Source organism: Simochromis diagramma, unplaced genomic scaffold (assembly GCF_900408965.1).
Source record: "Simochromis diagramma unplaced genomic scaffold, fSimDia1.1 OVJJ01000802.1, whole genome shotgun sequence".
Taxonomy (NCBI): Eukaryota; Metazoa; Chordata; class Actinopteri; order Cichliformes; family Cichlidae; genus Simochromis; species Simochromis diagramma.
This window is the reverse complement of record NW_024387492.1, coordinates 7,325,286-7,348,825: the sequence shown is the minus strand read 5'-3', so window position 1 is coordinate 7,348,825 and position 23,540 is coordinate 7,325,286. Positions and strand designations below refer to the sequence as shown.

Sequence of the window (23,540 nt, the reverse complement as noted above, 5' to 3'; positions counted from 1 at the left end):
AAAATGTGGAGAGTTCATTAAATCAAAGGGCTGATTGCTGTTACCTCATACGTGGCGAGCCGGTCCAGGTAGGAGAGAAGCTTCAGTCTGCTCCGACACAGTTCCTTCTGCTCCAGAGTCAGCCTAAGCATGCAATCATATTTAAACACGCAAATCAGCACCATACCAGCACAAACAATTTAACACAATTGACATGAGACCTCCAACACAATGACTTTGACTACAGAAATTAACTGCAATCAAATCAAACGCCAAGCTCAGTCTGTCGTCTGCACTAACTCACACCCTAGCTTTAAATTAACTGTAAATTGACCTTACACAGTAAGCCCACGGGGACCTATATAATAAGGCTGGGGACTGGTGACTACAATACCATACCATGCCCTCTAAACCTAATCATTTTCCAACAGCAACAAATCAACTCCTTATGACCACAAGAGCCACTCATTCAGGTGTTATGTATAGGATGCAAGCCGTCAATGAGGTGAGCGATTGCCCAGTGAGAACCAAATCCATTTTCAATGTCATTTAATCACAACCATAAATAACGACGATGGCCACAAACACCAAGGCACTGTGCTATATAGGCTCTACCTAAAACTCAATCACTCAAGGTACAACCAAAAGAAAGAGAGTGCAAGGCTGAAAAAGGCTAGGAGTGGTCAGATGCACCCCCTCGGTTCACACATAAGGTAAAATAAAACATTTTTTTAACCACATGCTCACACACCCTCCAAGTTCAATTCACAAAGAAACAATCCAACCAGGTGAAGCAGGGTGCAACCCCTCTTATAAACTTGACCTGGATCAACTGCGATGTGACCACAGGGGAGTTGACCTCTCCACTGCTGTCTTAATCCCAAATCCCTCATTACAGAGTGCGCTATCGGGTCTTATCGGGGTCCTCTACACAGACTAACAGAGATTAACACTGGCTCAACACACACTCTGGCACATCAAAGAGCGCCGGCTTAGTGCTAGTACTAGTGGTAATTACTGCCGTGCTTCGTTTCTTCAGAGCAACGTAAGAAAAGTGGAGATGGAGGAAGGAGAGTGGTGGCAAGCGAGGGAAGGAGGAGAGATGAGATGTTAGAAAGCAATTTTAGCCATCTGCTCTCCTGAGGTTTTGAATGATGGCTTAATGATAACTTCCAAGAAAGGCCCTGAAATCTAAAAGGAGGTGACAGGATATCTCTGTAACTTCATTTGGTTGAGAGGAGTTCTGACTAAGCTCTTCTATTACTCTGACATAGTTTATTAAATGACATGCAATAATACAGAATGTGTCAAAATGTACTGTTAGCCATGCTATAAGTGATATAGTATGTTCTAAAGATATTACTGACCCTGTGGGCATCTTTGTTTTCTTTATTGAGCAGGTAGATATTATTTAAAGTAAAATGTCTCGGTAGCTACTTGATATCTTTTGGATCTCTTATCGTTTAACCTTTTCTATATACACAACATATATGCAACACTACTGAGACACTGGCACTCCAGCAGGTCTCTGCTCATCTTTGAATAGTATTTAACCAATGTTATGCCAAAAATAAAAAAAACATGTCAAAGGATTAAACATTCACAGCCCATAAACCGTAAGGGAACTATCACGAAAACATTCGTAACAACAAATCTAATGAAACACTTAAATCACCTTCACCCAGATGAATACGCCCAGTTTGAAGATGTTAATAAAAGGAAAATTGGCTAAAGCTAATGTTATCCAAAGCTCAGAGCCAGCCACAAGACAGCAGCTTGAATTGAGCCTCTGTGAACAGTAAAAAAGACTGAAGCAATTACAAGAGCAATTATGGCGACAAATCAAAAAGAGAAATTGGTCAATACCCTGCTGCTGACATTGAACCTTTTCTAGAATGTTTAGAACTGGTGACATCCTAAATTTGCTGGGAAATTATGCAAGTACCTGGCATTTGTTTTTTCTTATACAAATCTGTTGCACCTGCTTTTGTTTGGTGAGGTAAAGTATATCAGGTAAAGGTGGATATGAGGAGCAGAACACTTTCTTTTCAGAGTTGTTTAAGAGATAGAAGATCATCCAAGTTACTGCAGTTTGGGGGGCATTGTAAAATGATTAATTTATTTCATTATGAAAATACGATTTTTAAAAAAAATGATCAAATGCTGAAAAGTGATTAACTGGAAATGGAAGTAATATAAAATGAATATCAATCACCCTCGGTCTGGAGCTCCATGCAAGACCAAGATGATGAGAAAGGTGGCGGATCAACCCAAAACTATACTGGTGGAGTTTGTTAATGACCTGAAGGCAGCCGGGACCACAGTCCAATGTACTGAAATACTGCAGCACCCACAAGGTCCCCCTGGCTCTTCTTAAGTTCGCCAGTGAACATCTAAATGATTCAGAGAAGGCTTGGGAGAAGGTGCTGTGGTCAGATGGAATAAGGAATAAGCTCCACCCACCATGTTTGGAGGATGAGAAATGATGAGTGAGACCCAAAAAACACGGCCACAGTCAAGCACGGAGTAGGAAACATGCTGCACATGCATGTATAGAAATAACTCCATAGTGCTGGTAGCAGCTTTAAGAAGCTGTAAGCATGCCGATGTCAGTACTGTAAAACGGTATCTACTGTATACAGACTTTATGTATATATCTTTTAATAAAATGTACAATTTTATAAATAATAATATTAATAATAATAACAATAATAAATACAGAATATAATTTCCAGTTTAAGACTGGTCATTGATAAAAAAAAAAAAAATTTTAAGCAACACCATTGTGCTAGAGCAGTATTGCAGAAACAGCCACCAATATGGCTTAGACATGGCTGAATGTTTGATTCAGGTCAACATCTCTTGCTTTTAAATTGCTAATCTTACAGCTGAATTCCACTGAGATACAGCATAAACAGTGTGTGCTGTAATACACTGTTATACAAACAAATGGACCTACCTGGCTATACACTAAAAAGGCAGCACAGTGCACAAGTCTTTATAAAGGTTTTTATGTGTTTTTAACAGATTGCCCTTATAATAAATAGCTCTTAAATAAAAAAATAATAATAACTGCGGTAAACTAAGGTAAAGAAACTAACTGCTTCAAGATCTATGTGCACACATATATTTAATACATCTAGATGCTACAATAAAAGCATAAACAGCCTTCCACACAGACACAAGCACAGTCCAAAGCTGGAACAAATGAGAAAATTAGACTTCTGACTGAGGTCCGACTCTGACCTGATAAGAACATAAACACCTTGCAGCAGACAATACTCTCTTCACACAATTTCCTCCCCTCTCTCTCTCTCACACACACACACACACAGATACAACTGCAGTATTGCCTATCTTGTTGTATGAGTAAAGTGTGAGTAGCCGTTATAATGGCCCTTGGCAGACACTACGTTTCAGGATAACTGAATGCATTTTGGCAAATGCAACACACTGCCAACAAGAGACAGCTAATAATAACAAAAGGGGCTGGAGAAATATATCAATATCCATCGTTTCATTTGGTTTTTAGAAAAAAAAACAGAAAAAAAAAAACTGTGAGTACTGAGAGAGAAACAAATTACAAAATTGAGAGCTTCACTTTCACACTCAGTTTTCTCTTCACCACAACAGAGCAGTACAAAATCTGCATCACTGTCGATGGCACACCAATCCATCATTCAATTTCCCCTCTCCACTCTTCTCTTTATGAACAAAGCCCCAAGACTCCTCCACTTGAGACAGCAAGATGCAACGCAAAGTGAGCCAAGAACCATGGTGCCCTATTTGGAGGTGCTAATTCTATTCCAGCCACTGTATACTCAGTCCAATGGCTTATTAATCCCAGAGAACCACATTGTCTTTAAAAGCGCAAACACGAACCTGACACCACCTGACACGCCCATGTCTTGGATACTGCAAAATATAAAAAGGTCCATAAAAGTTATGTACAGAGGTAGTGCCAAAGGGAAGCCCTGGTGGATTTCAACATCCACTGGTAACGAGTTGTATTTATTTTCACTCCAAATCCACAAACCAAATGTAGATTTGTTGGGCAAAGCCCACATACACTTGTATATGCAGTTTCAAGACAAAGTGCTGCTCCAGTGTTTCATGACTATGATGAAATTGTTTTTGTCCACATTGTCAAGTGACGATAAGCCAAGAAGATCCTTGAGATGTTTTTTGTTTCTTTTCTAGATGTTCCTGACCCCCAAGAGTTTAGAAACTAATGTTATACAGGACAGCAAAGGGCAGTTGAGAGCGTTTGAGTCTGATTATTGAAAAAGTCATTCCTGAATAAGAATTCTACATAGTGATCAATAACATTGACAAAGAAAAGTCATTTTTTCCTCTTTAAAAGTGATGACATTTTAATTTATTGTATTGACGCAAGGCAGAAAAAAATCTTTGTTGATTATGTCTTTCAAGCACACACACACACACACACACACACACACACAGCAGGATTAAAGATGCACTCTGAGTCACATTTACTAGTTAAATACAGTCCTTATCTACACATGCGTGTCACCCACACATAATACGCACAGACGCAGTACTACTGTGAAGCAGCTGTGATCGATACTGAGCCATTTCTGTAATGGTGGTGTAGTTAAAAAGAAATTAAGAGAATTATTATCTGTCTCAGGCCTCGGCCGCAGGCCTCAAGGCAACATGGGCAGATGCATTAGTGGGGGAACCCGAATGTGTTCACACACTCACACAAAAACACATTCTGGGGGCACGTGTGTGAGCTGCCTGGCAGACATTCTGCATCAAAGACAGATAAAGGAGAAAAACTGGTATATTTAAATAAGTTTATTCACCGAAGATTTAATGTAATGTTTTTTTTTTTAATGTTTGTACATTATCGATTTTTTTTTACTACCTCTTCTGTCCTCTTTCTTATCCTCCATCTTTTCTTTAGCTGCAGTGGAGTGCAGTTCTCCAATAAAGCACAACAGTTTTATTACACAGTAAGATATAGATGACCAAATGGCCAAAGGGAGGAAAAAAAAATGAACAGCGACGTGAAGGGCAGCTATTACAAAGGATTAACATTACGACGTTTGTGCTCTTCCTCATTTAAAAGCCGTCAGGAGGCTCACTGCTTACTGTACGAACAAAAGAAAAAGCCCGATCCAGCTACAGAAGATTGAAATGTGCGCCTGCACAAAGCCTGTTTGCAAAAACATAGAACGGATATGAATTTAAATGTGCATCGAGCGCTTTAACTCATGCACCCAGCGCATCCTTTTTGTGGCTGGTCACTTCAGTAGTTGTGTGTAATTCAGCTTAAGAGTGTTTCTTGATACCTGGATGAGTGAATTTGTTTGCATGTGTGTTATGAGAGGTGATTAGTGATCACTAAAGGCTTTTTCATTAGTCTATCCCTGGGCACTTGAAAACAAAAGCATAAATTACCTCCAGCAGATTACACACTAATCTCCACCAGTGCTTTTTCTCTGTCTCGCTCTCTCACTCTCTCTTTTCCTCAAACTCATTAACATCCCTGCCTTTATGATCCCCTCTCTGGTGTGAAACCCAGTCAAACAATCAGTGATAAATCTGGCAGCACTCTAACCCATTCATCCTCCTCCCAGTTTCCTGGTCTACACCTTAAATACTGAAATCACAATTTCTCAATTTTTCCCCACAAGCATTTGGAGTACAGTTAATATTTTAGCTGATACAGGTAATAACAATGACTTAATTTAATCTTTAGAAACAGTAAGTAACAACCTGCCAACAAGGTGACTCACACAGGTCAGCATCAGGTTCCTCTCTAGAGAAATGAGTCCACCCACCCAGCAAATGCTTCTAAGAACAAAGCTGGTGTTTTAGCTCCTTGTCTTCAAAGATCAGTAGAAAAATAATCTCAAAAACTCCCAATGGTTTAGTCAAAAAACAGTATCACACTATAAAATAAAAAGATTGTAATTAGCTTTAGTAACTAAGATACTAAAACAAGAGACGTGCTTGCCAGCTCGACTTTAAACTACCAGTTTAGCTGGAGGTTTAAATGAACCCTCTCTTACATTCTGTTTATTCGGAAAACTGCCAGCATTTCTGGTCTGCCCTGACAATTATGTGTCCATCTGCTGTTTGATTAAACAAGCGGCAGTCTGACTGGCTGTGTACCTGCTGAAGTCAACTTTGGCCAGCAGCTCTCGTCTCTTCTTGTTCTCCCTCTCCTTCTTCATCTCCAGCTCCTGCTCATCTGAAAGGATGTCTTCATAAGGGAGGTCATCGAGGTCGACGTCGCCTGGCATGATGAACCTGGGAGACGGCAAAGAAATGACAGAAAAAAGAAGCGCGGATAAACAAAATGAGACAAGCAGAGTAAGTCTATGGTGAGTGAAGAGAAGAAGTTTTTATACCTGCCCCCATCTTCCCCTTTTCCTATGGCTATCAGGGCTTCAAGGTCGGTTCCCTTCAGGCCATACTGCAGCAGCTCTTTAGCTGCATCAACATTCTCTGGGACGCGCTCCACACACTCATGCAGCACCCATGAGCGCTTGCGGATCTTGCTCTAGGTGGGATGCAGGAAACAGAAGAAGATGGAGTGAGTTCAGAAGAAATGATGGGATAAAATACGATACAGAAATAGGATGGGAGGGTGAAAAAATTCGCTATAAATTGGCAAAAATGATGCGTGAAATAGAGTATGGGGACTTGTGCTGCACTTAAGTGTGTGCCTCTCCCACTCATTCACATAAATGCACTGAATTTTTTCCCCCCTTGCCAACCAACAAAATATACCGTGATTAACACCAGAAATTCTGATACAATCCTCCGTCTCTCCTCCTCATTTCCTCACACGTATGTGTCTCCTTTGACTGATGTCTTACCAGATAATCTTGTATCGAGGCTATGCTGACGGTACTCTTCCGCCACTGTCTCTGGTAGACGAGGTCAGAGTCCAAACTGTATGCCTGGGCAAGAGACAGGGCTTCACCATACTCCTCATTGTCAATCTACGAGATAAACAAAAACACAATAAACATTATGAGCTCTTTAATTATGAATGTTTCTTCCAGACAGTGGAACAGACAGCACTAAAACAAATCCATATCATCAGGAAAGACAAGCATTTCAACAATGATTTAGTAGGGATGATGATGAGTGTTTGTGAAATAAAAGGAAATAATGAGAAGCTAGTCCTGGAATTGGCCAGGCAGCACCTCTGACTAAGAGGAACTATGTGTTTCTAATGTAAAATTTGAATAAAAGCACCCAAAAACAAAGATCAATTAGTTTCATTTTCTGCTATATTCAATCCTGATACCAGGGGTATCGAAATGATTCATGCTGTGGGTTCCTAAATCAATGTAATTAAATAGAAAACATTAAAGTATATGTTTCTACAAAATACCACTGCAAAAAAAAAAAGAAAGGGAAAAAAGATAGAGGGAGCATTGTCCACAGACATATTTTCCATTACACTGAAGGACAAGGATGTCAAGGTATTGAATAAATCTATGCCTACACCGCAGCCTTTTTGTATGCACACAGAATACCCAAAGACCGAATAGGAACAGCTGGAACATGCAGATTTCAATCAGTGTAGCAATGCGCAATGTGACACAGACTGAATTGGGTTTGCTAAAGAGGGAGAAGGAGAATGTCTGAAGGGAATTTCATGTCTGGGGATATCTGAAGAAAAAAAAAATCAAATAGCCCGAGTTAGAAAACATAAAGGAGAAATCAGAAGCCGTTTAAAATGACACAAAGCATCAGCACCATCTTTCAAAAAAAAAATAAAATAAAAAGCCAAAATAGCTACACCACAATCACAACTGACCATCGGCACAGCGGATGCTTTAAAGTACAGCCTGCCTGAGACAGGATTTTTAAAACTAATACCGTGTTTGGTGATCTAAATACTCCTTGATATTCAGATTTTTTTTCCTTTCAGACTCCAAAAACATAAGCAGACGCTAACATTTGCTATGTGTCGTTACTTATTTTCAGTTTTACACTCACACACACTACCAGGCTGCTCAGATCACGTGTTCATAACAGCCTCTGGTATTCTGCCCTCTGGTGGACAGACCTTGCAATGTCAACTCTCGTAGCATGGTTGAAGGGTGTTTCTCTTCCTTTTTAAAAATGTTATGCGTCTTCCTTTACAATGTCACTGCCAATAGATTGTCACACAGCTGATAATATGACCTTGCCAATAAATTCATCAGACATTAGCTTCTATTTTACAACACATGCTAGTAAGTATTTTAAAGTGAAGCTCTACCCTTATTTAGTTTTATTTAGCATGCTAAAGTATATTACTTACCATGCAGAGGCTAGCTAAAAATCATATTCAGATTATGATGATATTAATCTAAAGCAGTGAACAAGTCAGACAAACTGATTCTGTGGAACATTTCTGCTTCCACATTAATACATTTTAACAGCACAATCACCTATTTTAACTGTAACGGTCTTATGAGTTTTTATGAAAATGGACACATGCTACTGTCCCTTTCTATTTATTGTTGATGTTGTCATTATTAATAATATTTTATTGGCCAGGAATAAATGTCAGCACATTATAATAATAAAAGATTTTTTTTATCATATCAATGTCTCACAAAATCTTTCAGCCCAATATCAAAAGGATATTTTTTTGCAAGCCCACTCAATTTGTGCTTAAGTGCATATGTGGCAGAACACTGGCTGACAGACACACTGAGTATCCATCTCTTTTTCTGTGTAGGAGTACAAAGCAACACATTATCCAGACTGTGGTTCCTGGAGGGCAATAAGAACCCCACACAGTTAAACCTCACGTAGGAGGACATCAAAAATGTTTCCTTCTCTCTCTGGATTCAGCTAATAAAACTGTTAGCAGCTCTGCCAGTATTCTACTCATACAATCAGGGTTACGCCAACAAATGGATCATCAAACTCTTAAACACATGAACAGGCTGACTTGAGGAAATAACCTGGAATCACTTGTTCGAGTCTATTCACAGTCAATTGCAGCACAGACCTTGGCTGAGGTGAATCTCTGGGGAGAGATCGGGTCATTCTGGTTTCTGCGACTGAGTGAAAGTGTCTGCGTGTGTGTGTGTCTGTGTGTGCGTAGCTACTGAAATATCAAATTAAACTAAGCATATAGAAGACAAGCAATAACTTTGAATTAAAACGCATGCAAAAAAAACAAAAAAAACAAAAACATATCCATGCACACATTAAACTCAATCATACACATATAATAAATGTCCCTCCCTCTTTACTTATAGAGCTATATGTTGTACAAATTAAAACCAAACAAATAAAAAATGTAAAAAAAATCAAACAGGAGAGCAGAAGCAGCAGCTGGGATGGTGCTGCTAGTACCAAGTGTTACAAAGAGATAATAATGATGTATTACTTTGTAACTCTCCACTGTTAGGATTGATGGTGATGACTAATGGCATCTAATGATGATGACAATGATGAAGAAGGCAGTGGATGATGGGTCATAAAAATGACTGATGAACCGTGCTCAAACTTGCGCCGGTTGAGAGCCGATACCACTCTCACTGGGCTTTATGATAAAGCATGTTGTTGTCTTTGCTGCAATTTGTAGCAACTAGCACCAACAGCCATATTTCTAATGCAGCAATTAGCATTTCAGAGAATCCCCTGTCTGAAAAATAGCCTTAAAGCAGGCTGAACATCTTGCTTGGTTTTCATTTCTCTTCAACAGCACTTTGGAGCCGATCCAACAAAACAATAGCACTTCACTGAGCTGGCACAGGATTTATTTAGTCAGAAACCAATTTTGCAGATCAGCCCGTTACAATTCAGTCAATGGCCAAATGGATTCAGATGACGTTCTTCAGATGCTGCTAAATTAAGTAGCAAAAAGAAATGAAGAGCTTCATGCTAAATGTGATATCCAACATTGGAAAAAAAAAAAGATTAACTGGCACAGCACTGAGGCACATATGACTCGGTATCAGTGTTAATATGATAAAGGCCTTACATAAAGGACTGCATAATTAGAAATGGAGTATATTTGACGTGTTAAGTAGGTAATATTAATTTCTTTCCCAGTATGAATTTATAAAACCACACAAGGCAGAGAACTGCACATCAGCACTGGAATTGTTGTTTAGATTGCTGAGGCTTCAAATCCAACACATGAAGGCACCTCAGCATGAGCACTGACGACAGCTCTTCACAACCTAAACACGTAAGCATTTTGTTGCGTGTGCTGCAATGAATAAGTAAACAGTAAGAGAAATCTGACTCTGTACTTTCACCAAAACTGTGCGACCTCACTCTGAGAACTCTCTGTTTAACACAGCTGCAACGGGAAATGTCAAACTTTGCCTTGTGTGTCTACAAACAGCACCTATTCCCTGAATGTTTAAAAAAAACAAAACAAAAAATAGCAAGTTCAGCTTTAAAGATGGTTCCCTTGACAATACCAAAGTTATTTGCATTTACTGTCGATATGAACTGAGTTACCACCATCCTAATTGCTGGCAGAGCACACAGCTGATGCACCAAAGGCAGATCATGCTAGAGAGTTTTCAACAGAGACATCTGGACAGTTCGACAACTAAAACTTTCAGCAGCCCTAAATGAGCGGCAGCAGCCACCTGGGTCAGTCTGCACCGATGACTGCAACTCATGTGTGATGTGCCTCTTTGCAATAGTGGACTCAACTCAGCTGGTTGTCTACTGGTTATTTCCCTATATAAAAGCATGGTTGCCAAGCACCTATGTCATTTTGCAAGTAAATCACTGTTCTGCAGCAAGTACGTCACTATTTGTGGAGGAATTTCTGAATTTCTATTTGAAATCAACGAGGCTTTGACTGGATTCTGAATGCAAGTTGTAAATGTAGATGGCCACAGATTTGGGATTTTGTGGATTTAGTTAGTTGAGTTAATCACCATATTATCACAAATATCATAACAATTCTTATGGTTAAATTATTAACTTTTTTTTTTTTTTTTTTCGAGGAAGTCCCAAAATGTCTTTACCAAAATAGAGCTGGCAGCCATACAGACCCACAACATGCAACAAATGCAAGTGAAACATAAAGTAAAATACACAATAAATGTCATGAAATCCATCCCTGCACATAAGTTTGTCTAAGTTTAGATATTTCTCTAAATATTCCTTGTCTGAGGTGCACAGTAAGAGAATGCAATCCACAGACCTGTCAAAACCAAGGCACACTGGAAAGCAACAGTTTAGAGAGGCGTAGGTGGCAACTACCAGAGCTGAGACATAAGCATGCATAGGCGAGCTGGAAATTGACCATGTTTTTTATATGCATGATGTGCAGTAGTGAAAAGGAAAATCTGCAGTTGTAATGATGCATAGAGATGCATGGTAAACTGAATCAAAGATCCCTAATCTGCAGGAGGATTCATGCAGGGGATCGGCAACAGATCAGTCGGGGGATCATCAAAGCCAGGATTCACTGTTTAGTGATGAACATACAATAAATGGCTCCAGAAAATTGAATGGAAATTCATCTTTTTCAACAGGCTTCATCACAAGCCTTTCAGTGATAGCCATTTACTAGAGGGGCTGGATTTATTCTGCAGCCATACAAAGGTCTCATGATCCACCACTTTCACAATTCAAAGTGAAACATAAAATGTAACCATAGAGATTCAGGCTTCAGAGGAAGTCTTTGAAATTCAAGAGACAAACCCCACGTAACTTATATCTGCTACCCACTTATTAAATTTAGCTCTCACCCTGCTGACTAAATAGCAGGGTATCCTCACTGTGGGGCATAATGTGAGCTTTTACCTGTTCAATAAAATTATTGCCTTTAGAGTGACACTCACAAACGTATTGCTTCCAAAGAGTTCGTTTTCTCATCAGACCGCGCATTTATTTACAAGCCGTGTTAGCCTCCTACCTTCCTCTGGTACAGTTCTTCCGGAGTGGTTGACCTCAGGCTGACCAGACGGTAGTTCTTAATAACTGTGCGAGGGCGTTTCCGTGGTGGAGCGAACCGTTCCATCTCCGTCACGTAATACAGGCCCTGCTTGATGTAGCCAAAGTAGCGGGCTTTGGCTGAGGACTCTTCGTCTGAATCAGATTCTCCACCATCATCTCCCTCCTCATCCTCGCTGGCTCCCCCACTGAGGCTGCTCTCCAGGCGCCCACGCTTCTGGGCCAGCTTCACCTCACACTGATAAACAAACACAAGACAAATTGAAATGAGGGTGGAAGCGCAAGACTTTGAATGACACTGCCAATACATAACTTAAAAGTGATCATAACGCCACAGTTGTCTTTTCACATAAAATACATCTGTTTCATTGGCCCAGATCATAAGATGAGGGCTGTGAAACAGAAGACGACGCATTTCCAAATGACTGAGCCGCAGATTTACAGTCTTTTGCCCAGAGTGACTTTCTGATGCTGCATATGGACACGTCGGTGCCAGCATTCAATGGCGGATGATAAATGAAGCACCCAGCACAGTTTACATCTAGCTGTGTTTAAGTTGGTAAGGACACTTAATTTAACGCCCTCATGCTAGCTCAGCAGGCTGTCTGAACACAAAACAGCAGCAAGGTCAAGCTGCTCAATAGAAAAATCTAAATCCTAGCTGTCCAAAGTGATTTCTTTCACTTGTCTTAACCTGATCTGTAGGTCTGTGATTGCCTCAGTTGGGAGCCCATTTTAAAACTGCGCACTGTGGCAAATACTCCGATTTTGGAGCAATGCCCCTCTGGATTTTCACTCATAAAAACGTGACACGTTTAGCACCTGTATAACAGCTGTGCGCAGCAATCATCATAAAACAGAAACAGGGAAAATACTCCACATCTGTGGAGACATACGCACAACCCCATGTTCAGGGCATTATCAATGCACACGCTGCTGTAAGATACAACAAGAGATGCCCATCCCCCGTCCCCACACACTCCGCACTGAGACAGGGTGATGAAACCTTTCCTCAGAGTTAGCAGCTAAAGAAATTGCTCGCTTTTTATTGTGCTCTACGCAATCAGATTTCAAAAAAATAAAAAAGCACACGACTTTAAGCAAAGAGCAGGGTGATGTGATATCATGGTCTCTGTCTGAGGATGAAGATGCAGGAAATCATTTTTCATCCCTTTACCACTACAGATACACAATTACACATAGTCTCACACAATGACACTAGAAAACTGGAAATACCTGCAGGGATATAAAGATGTAGTTTTTTAGCAGAAAAAAAATGAATCACACACAATCACCTCAGCTGTCAGAGGACCTGAGCACACACTTGTGTTAGCAGGTGTACCTTTTATTAAAAATGTGCAGTCACGCCCATTTTACACTTTTCTTTAATTTTAATGAAATAAGTGATGTCCTCATGACAAACATGTGGCCCATATAGTCTCTTTCATTGTTCCAGACCACTGCCTGTTCAGATAGGCTTCAGGCCTGTGCCACACTGAACTCAATAAGCAGTGTAGAAAACTGATAAAAGAGATGAAGAACTGTCCTCTATTCTCCCATGTGCCTTTTAAAGCCCTGAAGTCCAAAATCTATCATCTAACAACTGCAAAAGGATGCTTTCATGAGGCCTGCACCATTGTACAAACTCTGTTTGCTTAACCACGTGAACACCTCCATCTTTACATGTTTTTCTTCTTTCTTTTTTTTTACCTCCAAGCTGAGGAAGCCCCCATCATGTGCAGCAGTGACTCGAGGTGAGGGCTCAAACCATTCGCAGGATTTCCCCAGAAGGTTGCGCAATGTCCTGACAGAAGAGACGGTGACAGAGCCAGAGCAGCGGGCCAAAATCAGCACGTTGTCACTCCACCAGCTCACATCTACCAGCGGATAGAACTGCTCCTTATCTGCGACAGCAAGACATAAGGGTAGTGTTAAAGATGTGACTGTCTACCAGAGGAAGCTGACCTAAACAGAACAGAAAAGATGGTTCCCCTACTTGTAATAAAAGTTTGTCTGAGCGTGCGTTGTACAGCTTTTGTCATCAGTGGCCCCACTTTCTGGGATCACAGTGTTTCTGAATTACTTTCCTCCTCTAAGATATATTTACACATGTGGACATGTGACATCACTTGTCATGCTTGAGATGAAGTATCACACAGATTATTGCTTACAGAAGCTGTCACAGCTGTCATCACTACTGGCCCAAAACTGTCAAAGCTGCACAAACAGAATATACACACACACACACACACACACACACACACACACACACACACACACACACGGGAAACTACACAAGCACAGAAACGCACCCATACACAGCCATGGGCAGCCTTTGCTATCCTTGGCACACACTATATGGTTGTATGTTTAATAACTGTATAATTCAGTGAATAAGGCACGTCAAAGATCATTAAATTGTATCCAGGCTGGACTGCTATGTCAGCAGCCAACTAGGCTGTCTTTCGCCCTTCGGGCCAAACTACCTTTTATTTTCTTCCTTCTCTCCAGCGATGTCTTCCACTCTGGGTTGATCTCCTCAAATCCTGGCTGCGGGGAGGAACGAAGGAATGAAGAAGGGAGGAAAAGAAGAAGAGAGAGCGATGGGAGAAGAAATTAATCGGCTAACCCTGTTTACACTTTCAACACACACACACAGACAGAAGCTGTGCCAGCAATGAAGCAGAACATGCTTACACGCCGCATAAATCCGCAAAGCATTCTGAAAATATAAGTTCTCCATTTGCCATGTCACTTTCTGCCTGACGGAAGCACACACACATTCACGCAATCTTTGCCACCACACACCTTGGCCAGAAAGAGATTACATTAATACAGTAAGCCAAGCATCTAATGTACAAAATATTCCCACGGCACACAAATGGAAGTGCACACAGGTTTACTCTACTTAAGCAAAATCATGGATGCTTTAAATCACAAGTAAGTCAGAGGCATACCTGCAGGTCCTGACTCCATGTTGCCCTCTGTTTAAGGGACGGGATGTCCCATAGAGACAGACGGCCAGAGAAGTGGATGACAGCCAGCAGGGTGCCGTCAGGGCTCAGGCTCATGCGAAACACACCGTCCTGACCAATGATGACACACACATCATGTTAAAGAGAATATTCACCAGCTTCCACAACTTGAGCTTAATTCTCCATCAGGCACACAGAGGAGGGCAGCCCTACCTTTTCGTCTCCTTGTCTGGAAAAGAGTCTAATACTGGGAATCCTGAAGAAACCTCTTTTCTGATTCTAACATAAACAGAATATGTAATGTGTTACATACTGCATAAATATATCTATTTTTTTGCATAAACACGTGTGTGCATGTGTGACTTCTTGCCATGCTGACATCGTCCTCATAGCTGGTGACCTGCTTGTAGTGTGGTGAGCCAGAAAGAGCCCTCCAGGCTGTGATGCCACAGCAAGAGGCCTTGGATGCACTGTCATCGCCTGATTCACAGCCGCCTACAAGCAGCAATCTGAAAAACAGGAACACACACATTTGTGGATACCACCTTCGGGACTGTGCCCCAAAAGTTCAAATTAAACTGCATATCAAGGATTTAAAGTTAAAATTGTCACTGTGAAGCTATCCTCAGCCTGGGTCAAAGCCAAGGGATCAGTGAAAATTCACACTATAAAAGCACCATTTAGCAAACCGGGGGATATCAGTTTTATTTATCGGATAAAAGTCCGACTGGAATCAGTGGGTCAGTAGTTAAGACAAGCAGCACCACAGTGATAGAGGCTCTCTCTTTGCAGTGAGAAGAGCCCGATACAATACTGATCAGGAACTCAGAGATAGGCGTGAATGGTGGACTGCTGTTCAGCTCAACACTGCCCCCTGGTGCACAGAAATAGACTGTTTTGCTGGAGCTGAGATCTCACAGATGAGTTTGCAAACTGGCAGATGAGAGATGAGATGAGATAGCCTTTATTTGTCAGTTGCAGGTCTTTTGCCCACAACCGAGATGACAGACCTTGCCGACCGTACATACAATACACAAACATCACATTGGGGAGACAGATCAGGCTAGGTAGCGAGGAAAAAAAAAACATCGAAGTGTGTAACACAAAAGGATAATACAGGAATGCACAGATATCAACACACCATAGCACAATAAACACAGACAAGCAACATGGGAAAGTGTTCCAGCGTGTACATCTGATCTGGGACCGCTGCAATCTTTCGACTGCGCCTCCAGCTGACCCGATGTCCACATCAGAGGGGAGGTAAGCGTTGGAGGTGGCGTTGGATCCGGGGTAGGGAGGGTGATGCGTCAGTGAGTGCTTATCAGTATATGTATGTGTGTGCGTGTCCATAGTTCAGCTGAGGACAGGGCAGAGTGTGCAAAACCTCCAATATGATTTCCTTCTATACTCTGATTTCTTGTTTCATGAAAAAGGATTCAGCCAGACTCTTGTCCCTCTGATGCACATTCTCTGATACTACTCACTCAAAGGTGTGCACGCATTACAAAATAAATTATGCACCATTTTCATAATTACACTCAGTTTTTGAAATATTTTCTCTTTTACCCAGTTTATCACCTTTTTCTCCTTCTTCCCTTCCTTATCTATCAAATTCTCTCTGATGCTAACCCAGTTCCCGCATGGGAATTATTAAAGTTTTATCGCATCTATCAATTGGCAAAACACTAGACGGTAGCTGCCAAAATCCATTAAGCTGCCAAACTAAATCTGGTTTGTGCAGAATGGGTGCCGTTGTGAGAACAGTAAGGTCACGGATATAAGCCAGACTTTTTAATTCTAGCCGTGTAAAAGGCCACATTTGCTCGGCTGCCACAGGAAATTCCTGCAGGTACTACATTAAAGTAATTGGTTAATTTATCCCTGAGCAACCCCTTGGACCTATTCCATAGAGCAGCGGTCTCCAACCTTTTTTGCGCCACGGACCGGTTTATGCCCGACAATATTTTCACGGACCGGCCTTTAAGGTGTCGCGGATAAATACAACAAAATAAAACTAGTACCGGTACCGAAAAAAAAGAAGAATTATTCATAACACACGTGAAAAGACCCAGGAAAACAGAGTTAACGATAAAAACGATAACAAAATAACGCTGAAAACCGATAAAAACCCTGAAAGCCATACATTTCACACCTGAGCCTCAACTCTCGCGGCCCGGTACCAAACGACTCACGGACCGGTACCGCTCCGAGGCCCGGGGGTTGGGGACCGCTGCCATAGAGTAACATATTCTGCCTGTGCAGAATATACATATATGAATGTGTGTTTCTGTACAAGAATGTTTTATTTATTGGACTTCCCAAGTGATAATCTATTTTATACATTCTATCGTACATCTTTCTGCAAAGCAACCTTTAGCAAAATAAAGGTTTGTTTAATGCAGTAAACACATCCAGCTCACTGATCAATATAATACATATTTAGGAGCATATTGACGACGGCCCAAGATATCAAATGATGAAAGGCTTTGAAATCATTCTGCATCGCATGGTCGGCAGTGGGTTTCAACATAAAAATTGATTCAAGGGATTTATGAGGATGTCTGTAGATGTCTGAATATAAAGCTATGAAAAACACTCTTGATGAAACGCGGCTCTAATGGAAGTGGGCTTGAATGGCAGAGGCCACAAGAAGAATAAAATGTCTAAGGGTGTCAAGTCGAGGCTATGGGCAATAATTAGGGTGCCGATGATAAATTAAAAGCTCAAAGCTTTTCTTTTTTCTTTATCAAAATACTTATTATTTCAACTTTATTCAACAGGATATCTGGGCTGACGGGGTGTTGGCAGCATTTAACATACCGGTGGCCAGGGTGGTAAATAGCTGAGGTGATCCCGTGGGAGTAATGGGAGGAAAAACTGAAGTTGTGGTTCTCCTGGAAGTTCTGATTGGTTCCCATGCTGAAACAGAGAGGGTGACACAGAGCGACAGAGATGATATTAAAATAGCAAGTTGCCTATAATTGAACTCTGGCACATAAACAATCAAAACACCAGTGTTCATGTGGAAAGTGTTAATGATGCGACAAAGCTGTTTTGAGGAAGATGACAGAGCAATTTCTCTCCCAGCTGCAATTAAAATGAGACATGGCAAAATAAATAATCAAATTTAAGTGGGCAATCTAAATTAGATTGGTGCTAGAGGGGATGACGTGTAATTTGTGTTTAGATATCTCGCTGGGGAAATGTTTCCTCTCAGTGTACATTGTATGGAGAGAAAGAGACTATGAAAGGTAGGAAGGGAAAGAAAGGGAGAACGAGGGAAATAGCCGAGGGATGTGCACAATTCCTAGACTTTGGCTTCCTCTACATATGCACGTCTTCGTACCACAGTAAAGCATGCATGTGAAGAGATACATGTATGCAAAAAAGCACAACTTGCATAAACCTAAACCTAACATAAACCCATGTCTGCATCTGAAAATTTGATGATTTCACTATTTAATAAGGGACTTGGTTTTTAATGTTGTCCCCATAAGGAAGACATGTCCCTATATTGTGATGATGAAAACAAATAAGGTCCCCACAACATCAGTAATACTTGAACCAATCACACACACACGCAGAAAAGAAATGCTGGCACAGTGTAAGAGGGTGAGAGAGGTGACTTATTGTCAAACCTCAGCTATAATTCTGAAATTCTAATTTAAACTGTTTGAGCGACAATATTGGAATGCAGTCATATGAAGAGGAAGAGTGAGTATAAGCTTAAAAACACTTTCAGAGGAAATCTGGTGCAAATGTCTCCCACATCTTAATTACTTCCCTTCTCTCCTTCTCTAGCTCTCTCTCTCTCGCTCTCTCTCTCTCACACACACACACACACACACAGACTAACAGTTTGGATGTTTCAAAAGCATCCAACACCATTTATCTGCCTCTAATAGAAAAATAAATCAGCTTTTCCCTCGTCTTATTAGCAAACGCCGCTATGCACGCTCAAAGCCGTCTTATCAAGATTCAACACACATTAAAACTTTCACCCTATGTCTTGGAGAGCCAGCACAATAACAAACAAGATCGGGTGGGGTGGGGTGGGGGGGAGCGGGACCCTGAAATAATGCAACAGTGATAATGTTAAAAGGAAGGCGTGCACAGCTATTAGGAAAGCACATAGCTATTAGTATGTCATTAATCAAGTATTCAAAATGCCCATTTGCATGAGGAGTGGCAAGAAAAGGGAAATGGTATTAAAATGTTCAAGTATAGTATAGTATTAAGACACACCACAAAAAGCTTTAAAAAAAAAGTGATAAGAATGAATAATAAGAATGAATAAATGCTAGAATGCATGCATTTAGATCATATAGTAACAAAGCAGAAAAGGTCTCCTCGTCTAAGAGAGTTGTTAGCTTGAAAAAATGCAATGAAATTAGATAGCAATAAACAATAAGCAGGCACTTGAAACTGGAAATGCACGTCTCTAATTGGGAGGTGTTAATGATAACTGGCAATTATCTGTTTGCTGTGAATGATCTTGATCACATCAATTTGCAATTATCATTCAGCACACTGTGTGGTTCTAAAGTGTAAAGCTGTGGCAGCGCAGTGAAGAAAAGGCTCATTTATGCAGGTTTATTGTGTTGTGACTGTTCAACAACAGACTCTCTAACTGACATATTTGCACATATGGTTAATAAGCATCATCATCACTCTGAAACGGTGACCTGGCCTAATGCTAAATTACAGTGACACAAACACACAGAGAGGTTGGGAGCAAAAATGTAGAGGAAGAAATTGCCACCACATACTCCATATTACACATTCAGTGATATTCCATTTTTTTTGTAACAAAATACAGTTATTGTCATGACTTACTGCTCAGTGATACATAGGAATGAAACACAGACAGTGAGAGGAATTAAAAAGTCAGACAAAGAGAGGAGTACATAAAAAGTGGTAATTGAAATTTAAGTGGTGAGAGCAGGTGAAGTGTAATGTGAAGAGTAAGTAATGAAAGGCCTTCTAATGGGTCAAAGGTGTCGTGCAAGTCATAAAATCAAAGTGTGACCCAGCCTAATGGAAAAAGGAAGTTTCAATCCAGCATTTTTGTCTCTCACCTGACTAGATAGCTTTTGAGGTTGCCACCATATGTGATCACGAGGAGCTCGGCTGACCACTGAGCACTAGCTGTATACTCCAGGAAGATCAGGCCTGCCACTGCACAACTGAAATCCCTGGGAAAGCTCGCCACCTGGATTTAAAAAGCAAGAAAACAAAGAAGAATCACTGACATCGTATCAAAAGACATCAAAATATGTAAAATTTGCTTAATTGTTAGTATTGATTTTTGTGCCCTCACAAATTTTTTCTTTTTACTTATTTATTTATTTTTAAAAAACAACTAAAGTTACATCACACAAGCTGCATTTGCCAAAGGAAAAAATAAACAGGCAAAAGATTAAAAAAAAAGTAATGAAACAGAATGAAAAACAATAGAAGCAGAAGACAGACAAAAGCTGAGTGTCGTGGGGGGGAAAAGGGAAGAAACTGTCATTTTTTCATACACGCGTACACTTTCTGTCAAATTGACTTTTTATCATCCCTTCCAGAAATAGCATTAAGTCGCCACTGTGTGAACTTAACAGTGACAAACAAGGGGAACAGTACAAAGTACAGAAGAGGGGGATGGGGGGGGGGGGGGTGGGGTTCTGATGCAAGTGTGCAAGCACAAAGCAGAGATGCACTAAAGGAATGAGGATCACAGGCTTTGAAAGATGAGTGCGTGGCTAGGGAGAAGACGGGCGTCTGCGCTCGCCATCTCTGACAGGGCGGATAGAAAAATTGAAAGGAACGATGGACAGAAACAGAAGAATGATAATATGCAGCACACAGAGGGCATTAAACTGAGGGAGGACTAGCACATGGACTTGAAAGTGCAGGGAGAGGTACTAAGAGAGACACATGCAAGGATGACAGAGGAGAGAAATACAGGAGGTTCTGGGGGAGACAGAGAGAAGCTAGCATGAAAAATTAAAGAGGGAAGGTGATGAAGATGGGGGGGAGAAATGGGACACAATGGAGAAGAAGAAACAGAGAGTGAATTAGAAAGCAGAAGTGACGGGCAAAGAGAGCACAGAGTGTGTCTGACAAGGAGACATTTTCTTCAAAAGTGACAGACAGCTCAAAGTGCCCAGCAAAATGTGTGCTGCACTGAAACAGCACAGCTCAGCCCATCTCTGGAGGTAAGATTACGGGCCTGAATCCTCCTGCAGCCAGAAGTAGCACCAGATCTCCCGTAGCGTTCTATCATTTTGTCAGAATAAGAAACTATTTTCCAAAACTCAAAACTGATGCTTTCCTCCGTATATCATACCACAAATGCATTCAGGTAAGATATAACATACTGTAGCCGAAGCGATCATCTGAAAAAATAGAAGAAACTATGGAGATGGGAATCATGGAATAACTCTGACTATGATACTTGCACGGTTGTGCTGATGGATCCTGAGCTAAGAGGGGGATCAAACTAAGAACAGGAAGGTGCTGGTTTTCACTTTGACTCACACACACACAGCTTGAAACATTGACTTTTTTTTTTTTTTCTTAGAAGGACTGTTACCGGCGGAATGACGAAGAGTTCGCTGCCCATGAGGTCGAAAAGGCGCACGGTGCCGGTGCTGTCAGCGTAGGCCAGCAGAGTGCAGTCATAGCTCCACGCCACCCTTCGCCACTGGGGATTTGGGTCCTTTGGCACTGTAGCAGGTGATGAAACAGAACGTAAAACAGAAAGGAAGAACGACAAGACGTTCAAGGAACCAAAAATTACAAATTAAGTCAGATGAGAAACTCTGCGAATAATCCCTTGTGATCCGACGTGTGCTGATGATGAATATGGATGAGAGGAGTCAGATAAGGCTAATGCGACACATCAACACAATGTGCGCAAGGTCCGATCCAGATCATCTTGGAAGGTTACTCAAACGTAAAACCTCAGTAATTGTCTATCAAAGACATGTACACAGACTTACACACACACACACACACACACACACACACACACACACACACACACACACACACACACACACACACACACACACACACACACACACACACACACACGTATTGGGAGATGAGGATAAAGGTAGAGCCAGAGAGAAAGGTGGGGAGGAGAACGGAGACCATAAATTGAACTTTTATTGAAGTATAGACTACGCTTTAGCAATCTGCTGGCTCAGCTGTGCTGTGAGTGTAACCATATCGCTGTGATGAAGCACATCCGTGCCTGCTGGCATTTTCTCAAGGCTTCGCTGTCATCTTTCCCTCTGATAGAAGAGCCTGGGCAGTCTGACAGGCCTCTGATCCTGAGCCGGTTTTGAATACCTGATCGCCACATTAAACAGTATGGAGCGGTTGGGGGGTAAATGGGCGAAGACTTGTGCAAACATGAGCACAAACTCAGCAGAATAATCATTCAGGCATTAAACTAGATGCAACTTTTAGCGCAGTCTCAGATTTTTGCAGTTGGAGAACAGTGTGAAACATAATATGATACCACGGGTGCTGTGTCTAAGCAATAAATTTCTAAAAAGGAAGTTATGTTTTTGTTGATATCACATAACAGCGCTATTGGCGTTTTCCTGTACTGAATTTCTTGGCTGCAGAGTGCTGCTGCAACCCCTGGTGGGCAATACTGCAAACTAATGGAGGCGTTGGATATTGTATGACTAGAATTTTAAATGAAGAACAAAGGGAAGAAGTGGGAGGCGAGACAGACAAAGAGAGAGAGAGAAAATGAGAGAAAGGGGGGCGCTGAGCGAAAAAGAGAGGGGGAAAACAATGAATCCGACACACTGAGAGACACAATAGCTCCCCAGATTTGAAGGCCTAAGTATCAGAGCGTACCTTAGGAAGGAAGTGCGCGATTTAACACACCTTTGAGACACTCAGCTTAGGAGCAGACAAGAACATGTAGCCGTTATGAAAACCATAAGTACCAAGTGCCTCCGCTACTCTTTTCTAGTTTTCTTTTAGGCTCCATATTTCAATCTTTTTTCTTTTTTTCTTTTTTTTTTCTTTCCCTCTCACACTGCCTCTCTTGCCATCTTGTCTCCCATTATGAATTGTATACAGTATGTTGTTCTGCAGTTGAGAGGGCTCCATTTCCACATAGATGGCTTTTTTGGGGAGCTGGAAAATTGGATGCTACTGTCTATTTTTCTAGTGATGGCAGATGCTGAAGTTGAGGAGAATTGCACCCAATGACCCAACAGAAGCCTTCCATCTAAAGCCTTGCAGATGCATTTATCAGAACTCAACTCTTATGAATTATGCACGCAGGTGAGAGACAACTCCGCTGTAACAGAAGCAGGCAATGAGGACGAGTTGAAGAGGGGGTTGGGGACTGGACTGGCAGAGTGATACACAGGTGTGGACGCATTGAAACGAACACACAAAAACGACTGCACAAGAAAAAGAAAAGGCGGTAAAGCACACACCACACACACGCACTTATCCATTGAACGCAAATGCCATTAAAGGCAGGATAACAGTGAAATCCATTAGGACAAATCTCCGTGAAATGAAATGAAGTAAAAGAAAAATGGAGGGAAAAAAGCGATGAAATGAATTGAAAAAAAGAGTAGGGAGGCTAAGGTTTACACAGGCCCAGGGGCTACTGTTATCCACACTTTGAACCATTAA

At 41.2% G+C, this 23,540-nt stretch overlaps 1 protein-coding gene across 1 annotated transcript in view; it reads right to left on the bottom strand.

The window, feature by feature from the left end:
• nbas (NBAS subunit of NRZ tethering complex) overlaps positions 1-23,540 on the bottom strand; it is a 177,459-nt gene that overhangs the window by 143,198 nt on the left and 10,721 nt on the right. Inside the window, exons 7-19 of the mRNA XM_040018563.1 lie at positions 21,457-21,590; positions 19,955-20,088; positions 17,697-17,795; positions 15,244-15,382; positions 15,087-15,152; positions 14,856-14,984; positions 14,385-14,448; positions 13,609-13,802; positions 11,861-12,136; positions 6,834-6,959; positions 6,363-6,514; positions 6,124-6,261; positions 45-123 (exon numbers count right to left, since the gene is read on the bottom strand). Of these exons, the coding sequence (XP_039874497.1) occupies positions 45-123; positions 6,124-6,261; positions 6,363-6,514; positions 6,834-6,959; positions 11,861-12,136; positions 13,609-13,802; positions 14,385-14,448; positions 14,856-14,984; positions 15,087-15,152; positions 15,244-15,382; positions 17,697-17,795; positions 19,955-20,088; positions 21,457-21,590 (1,730 nt within the window). The remainder of the gene's footprint in view (positions 1-44; positions 124-6,123; positions 6,262-6,362; positions 6,515-6,833; positions 6,960-11,860; positions 12,137-13,608; positions 13,803-14,384; positions 14,449-14,855; positions 14,985-15,086; positions 15,153-15,243; positions 15,383-17,696; positions 17,796-19,954; positions 20,089-21,456; positions 21,591-23,540) is intronic.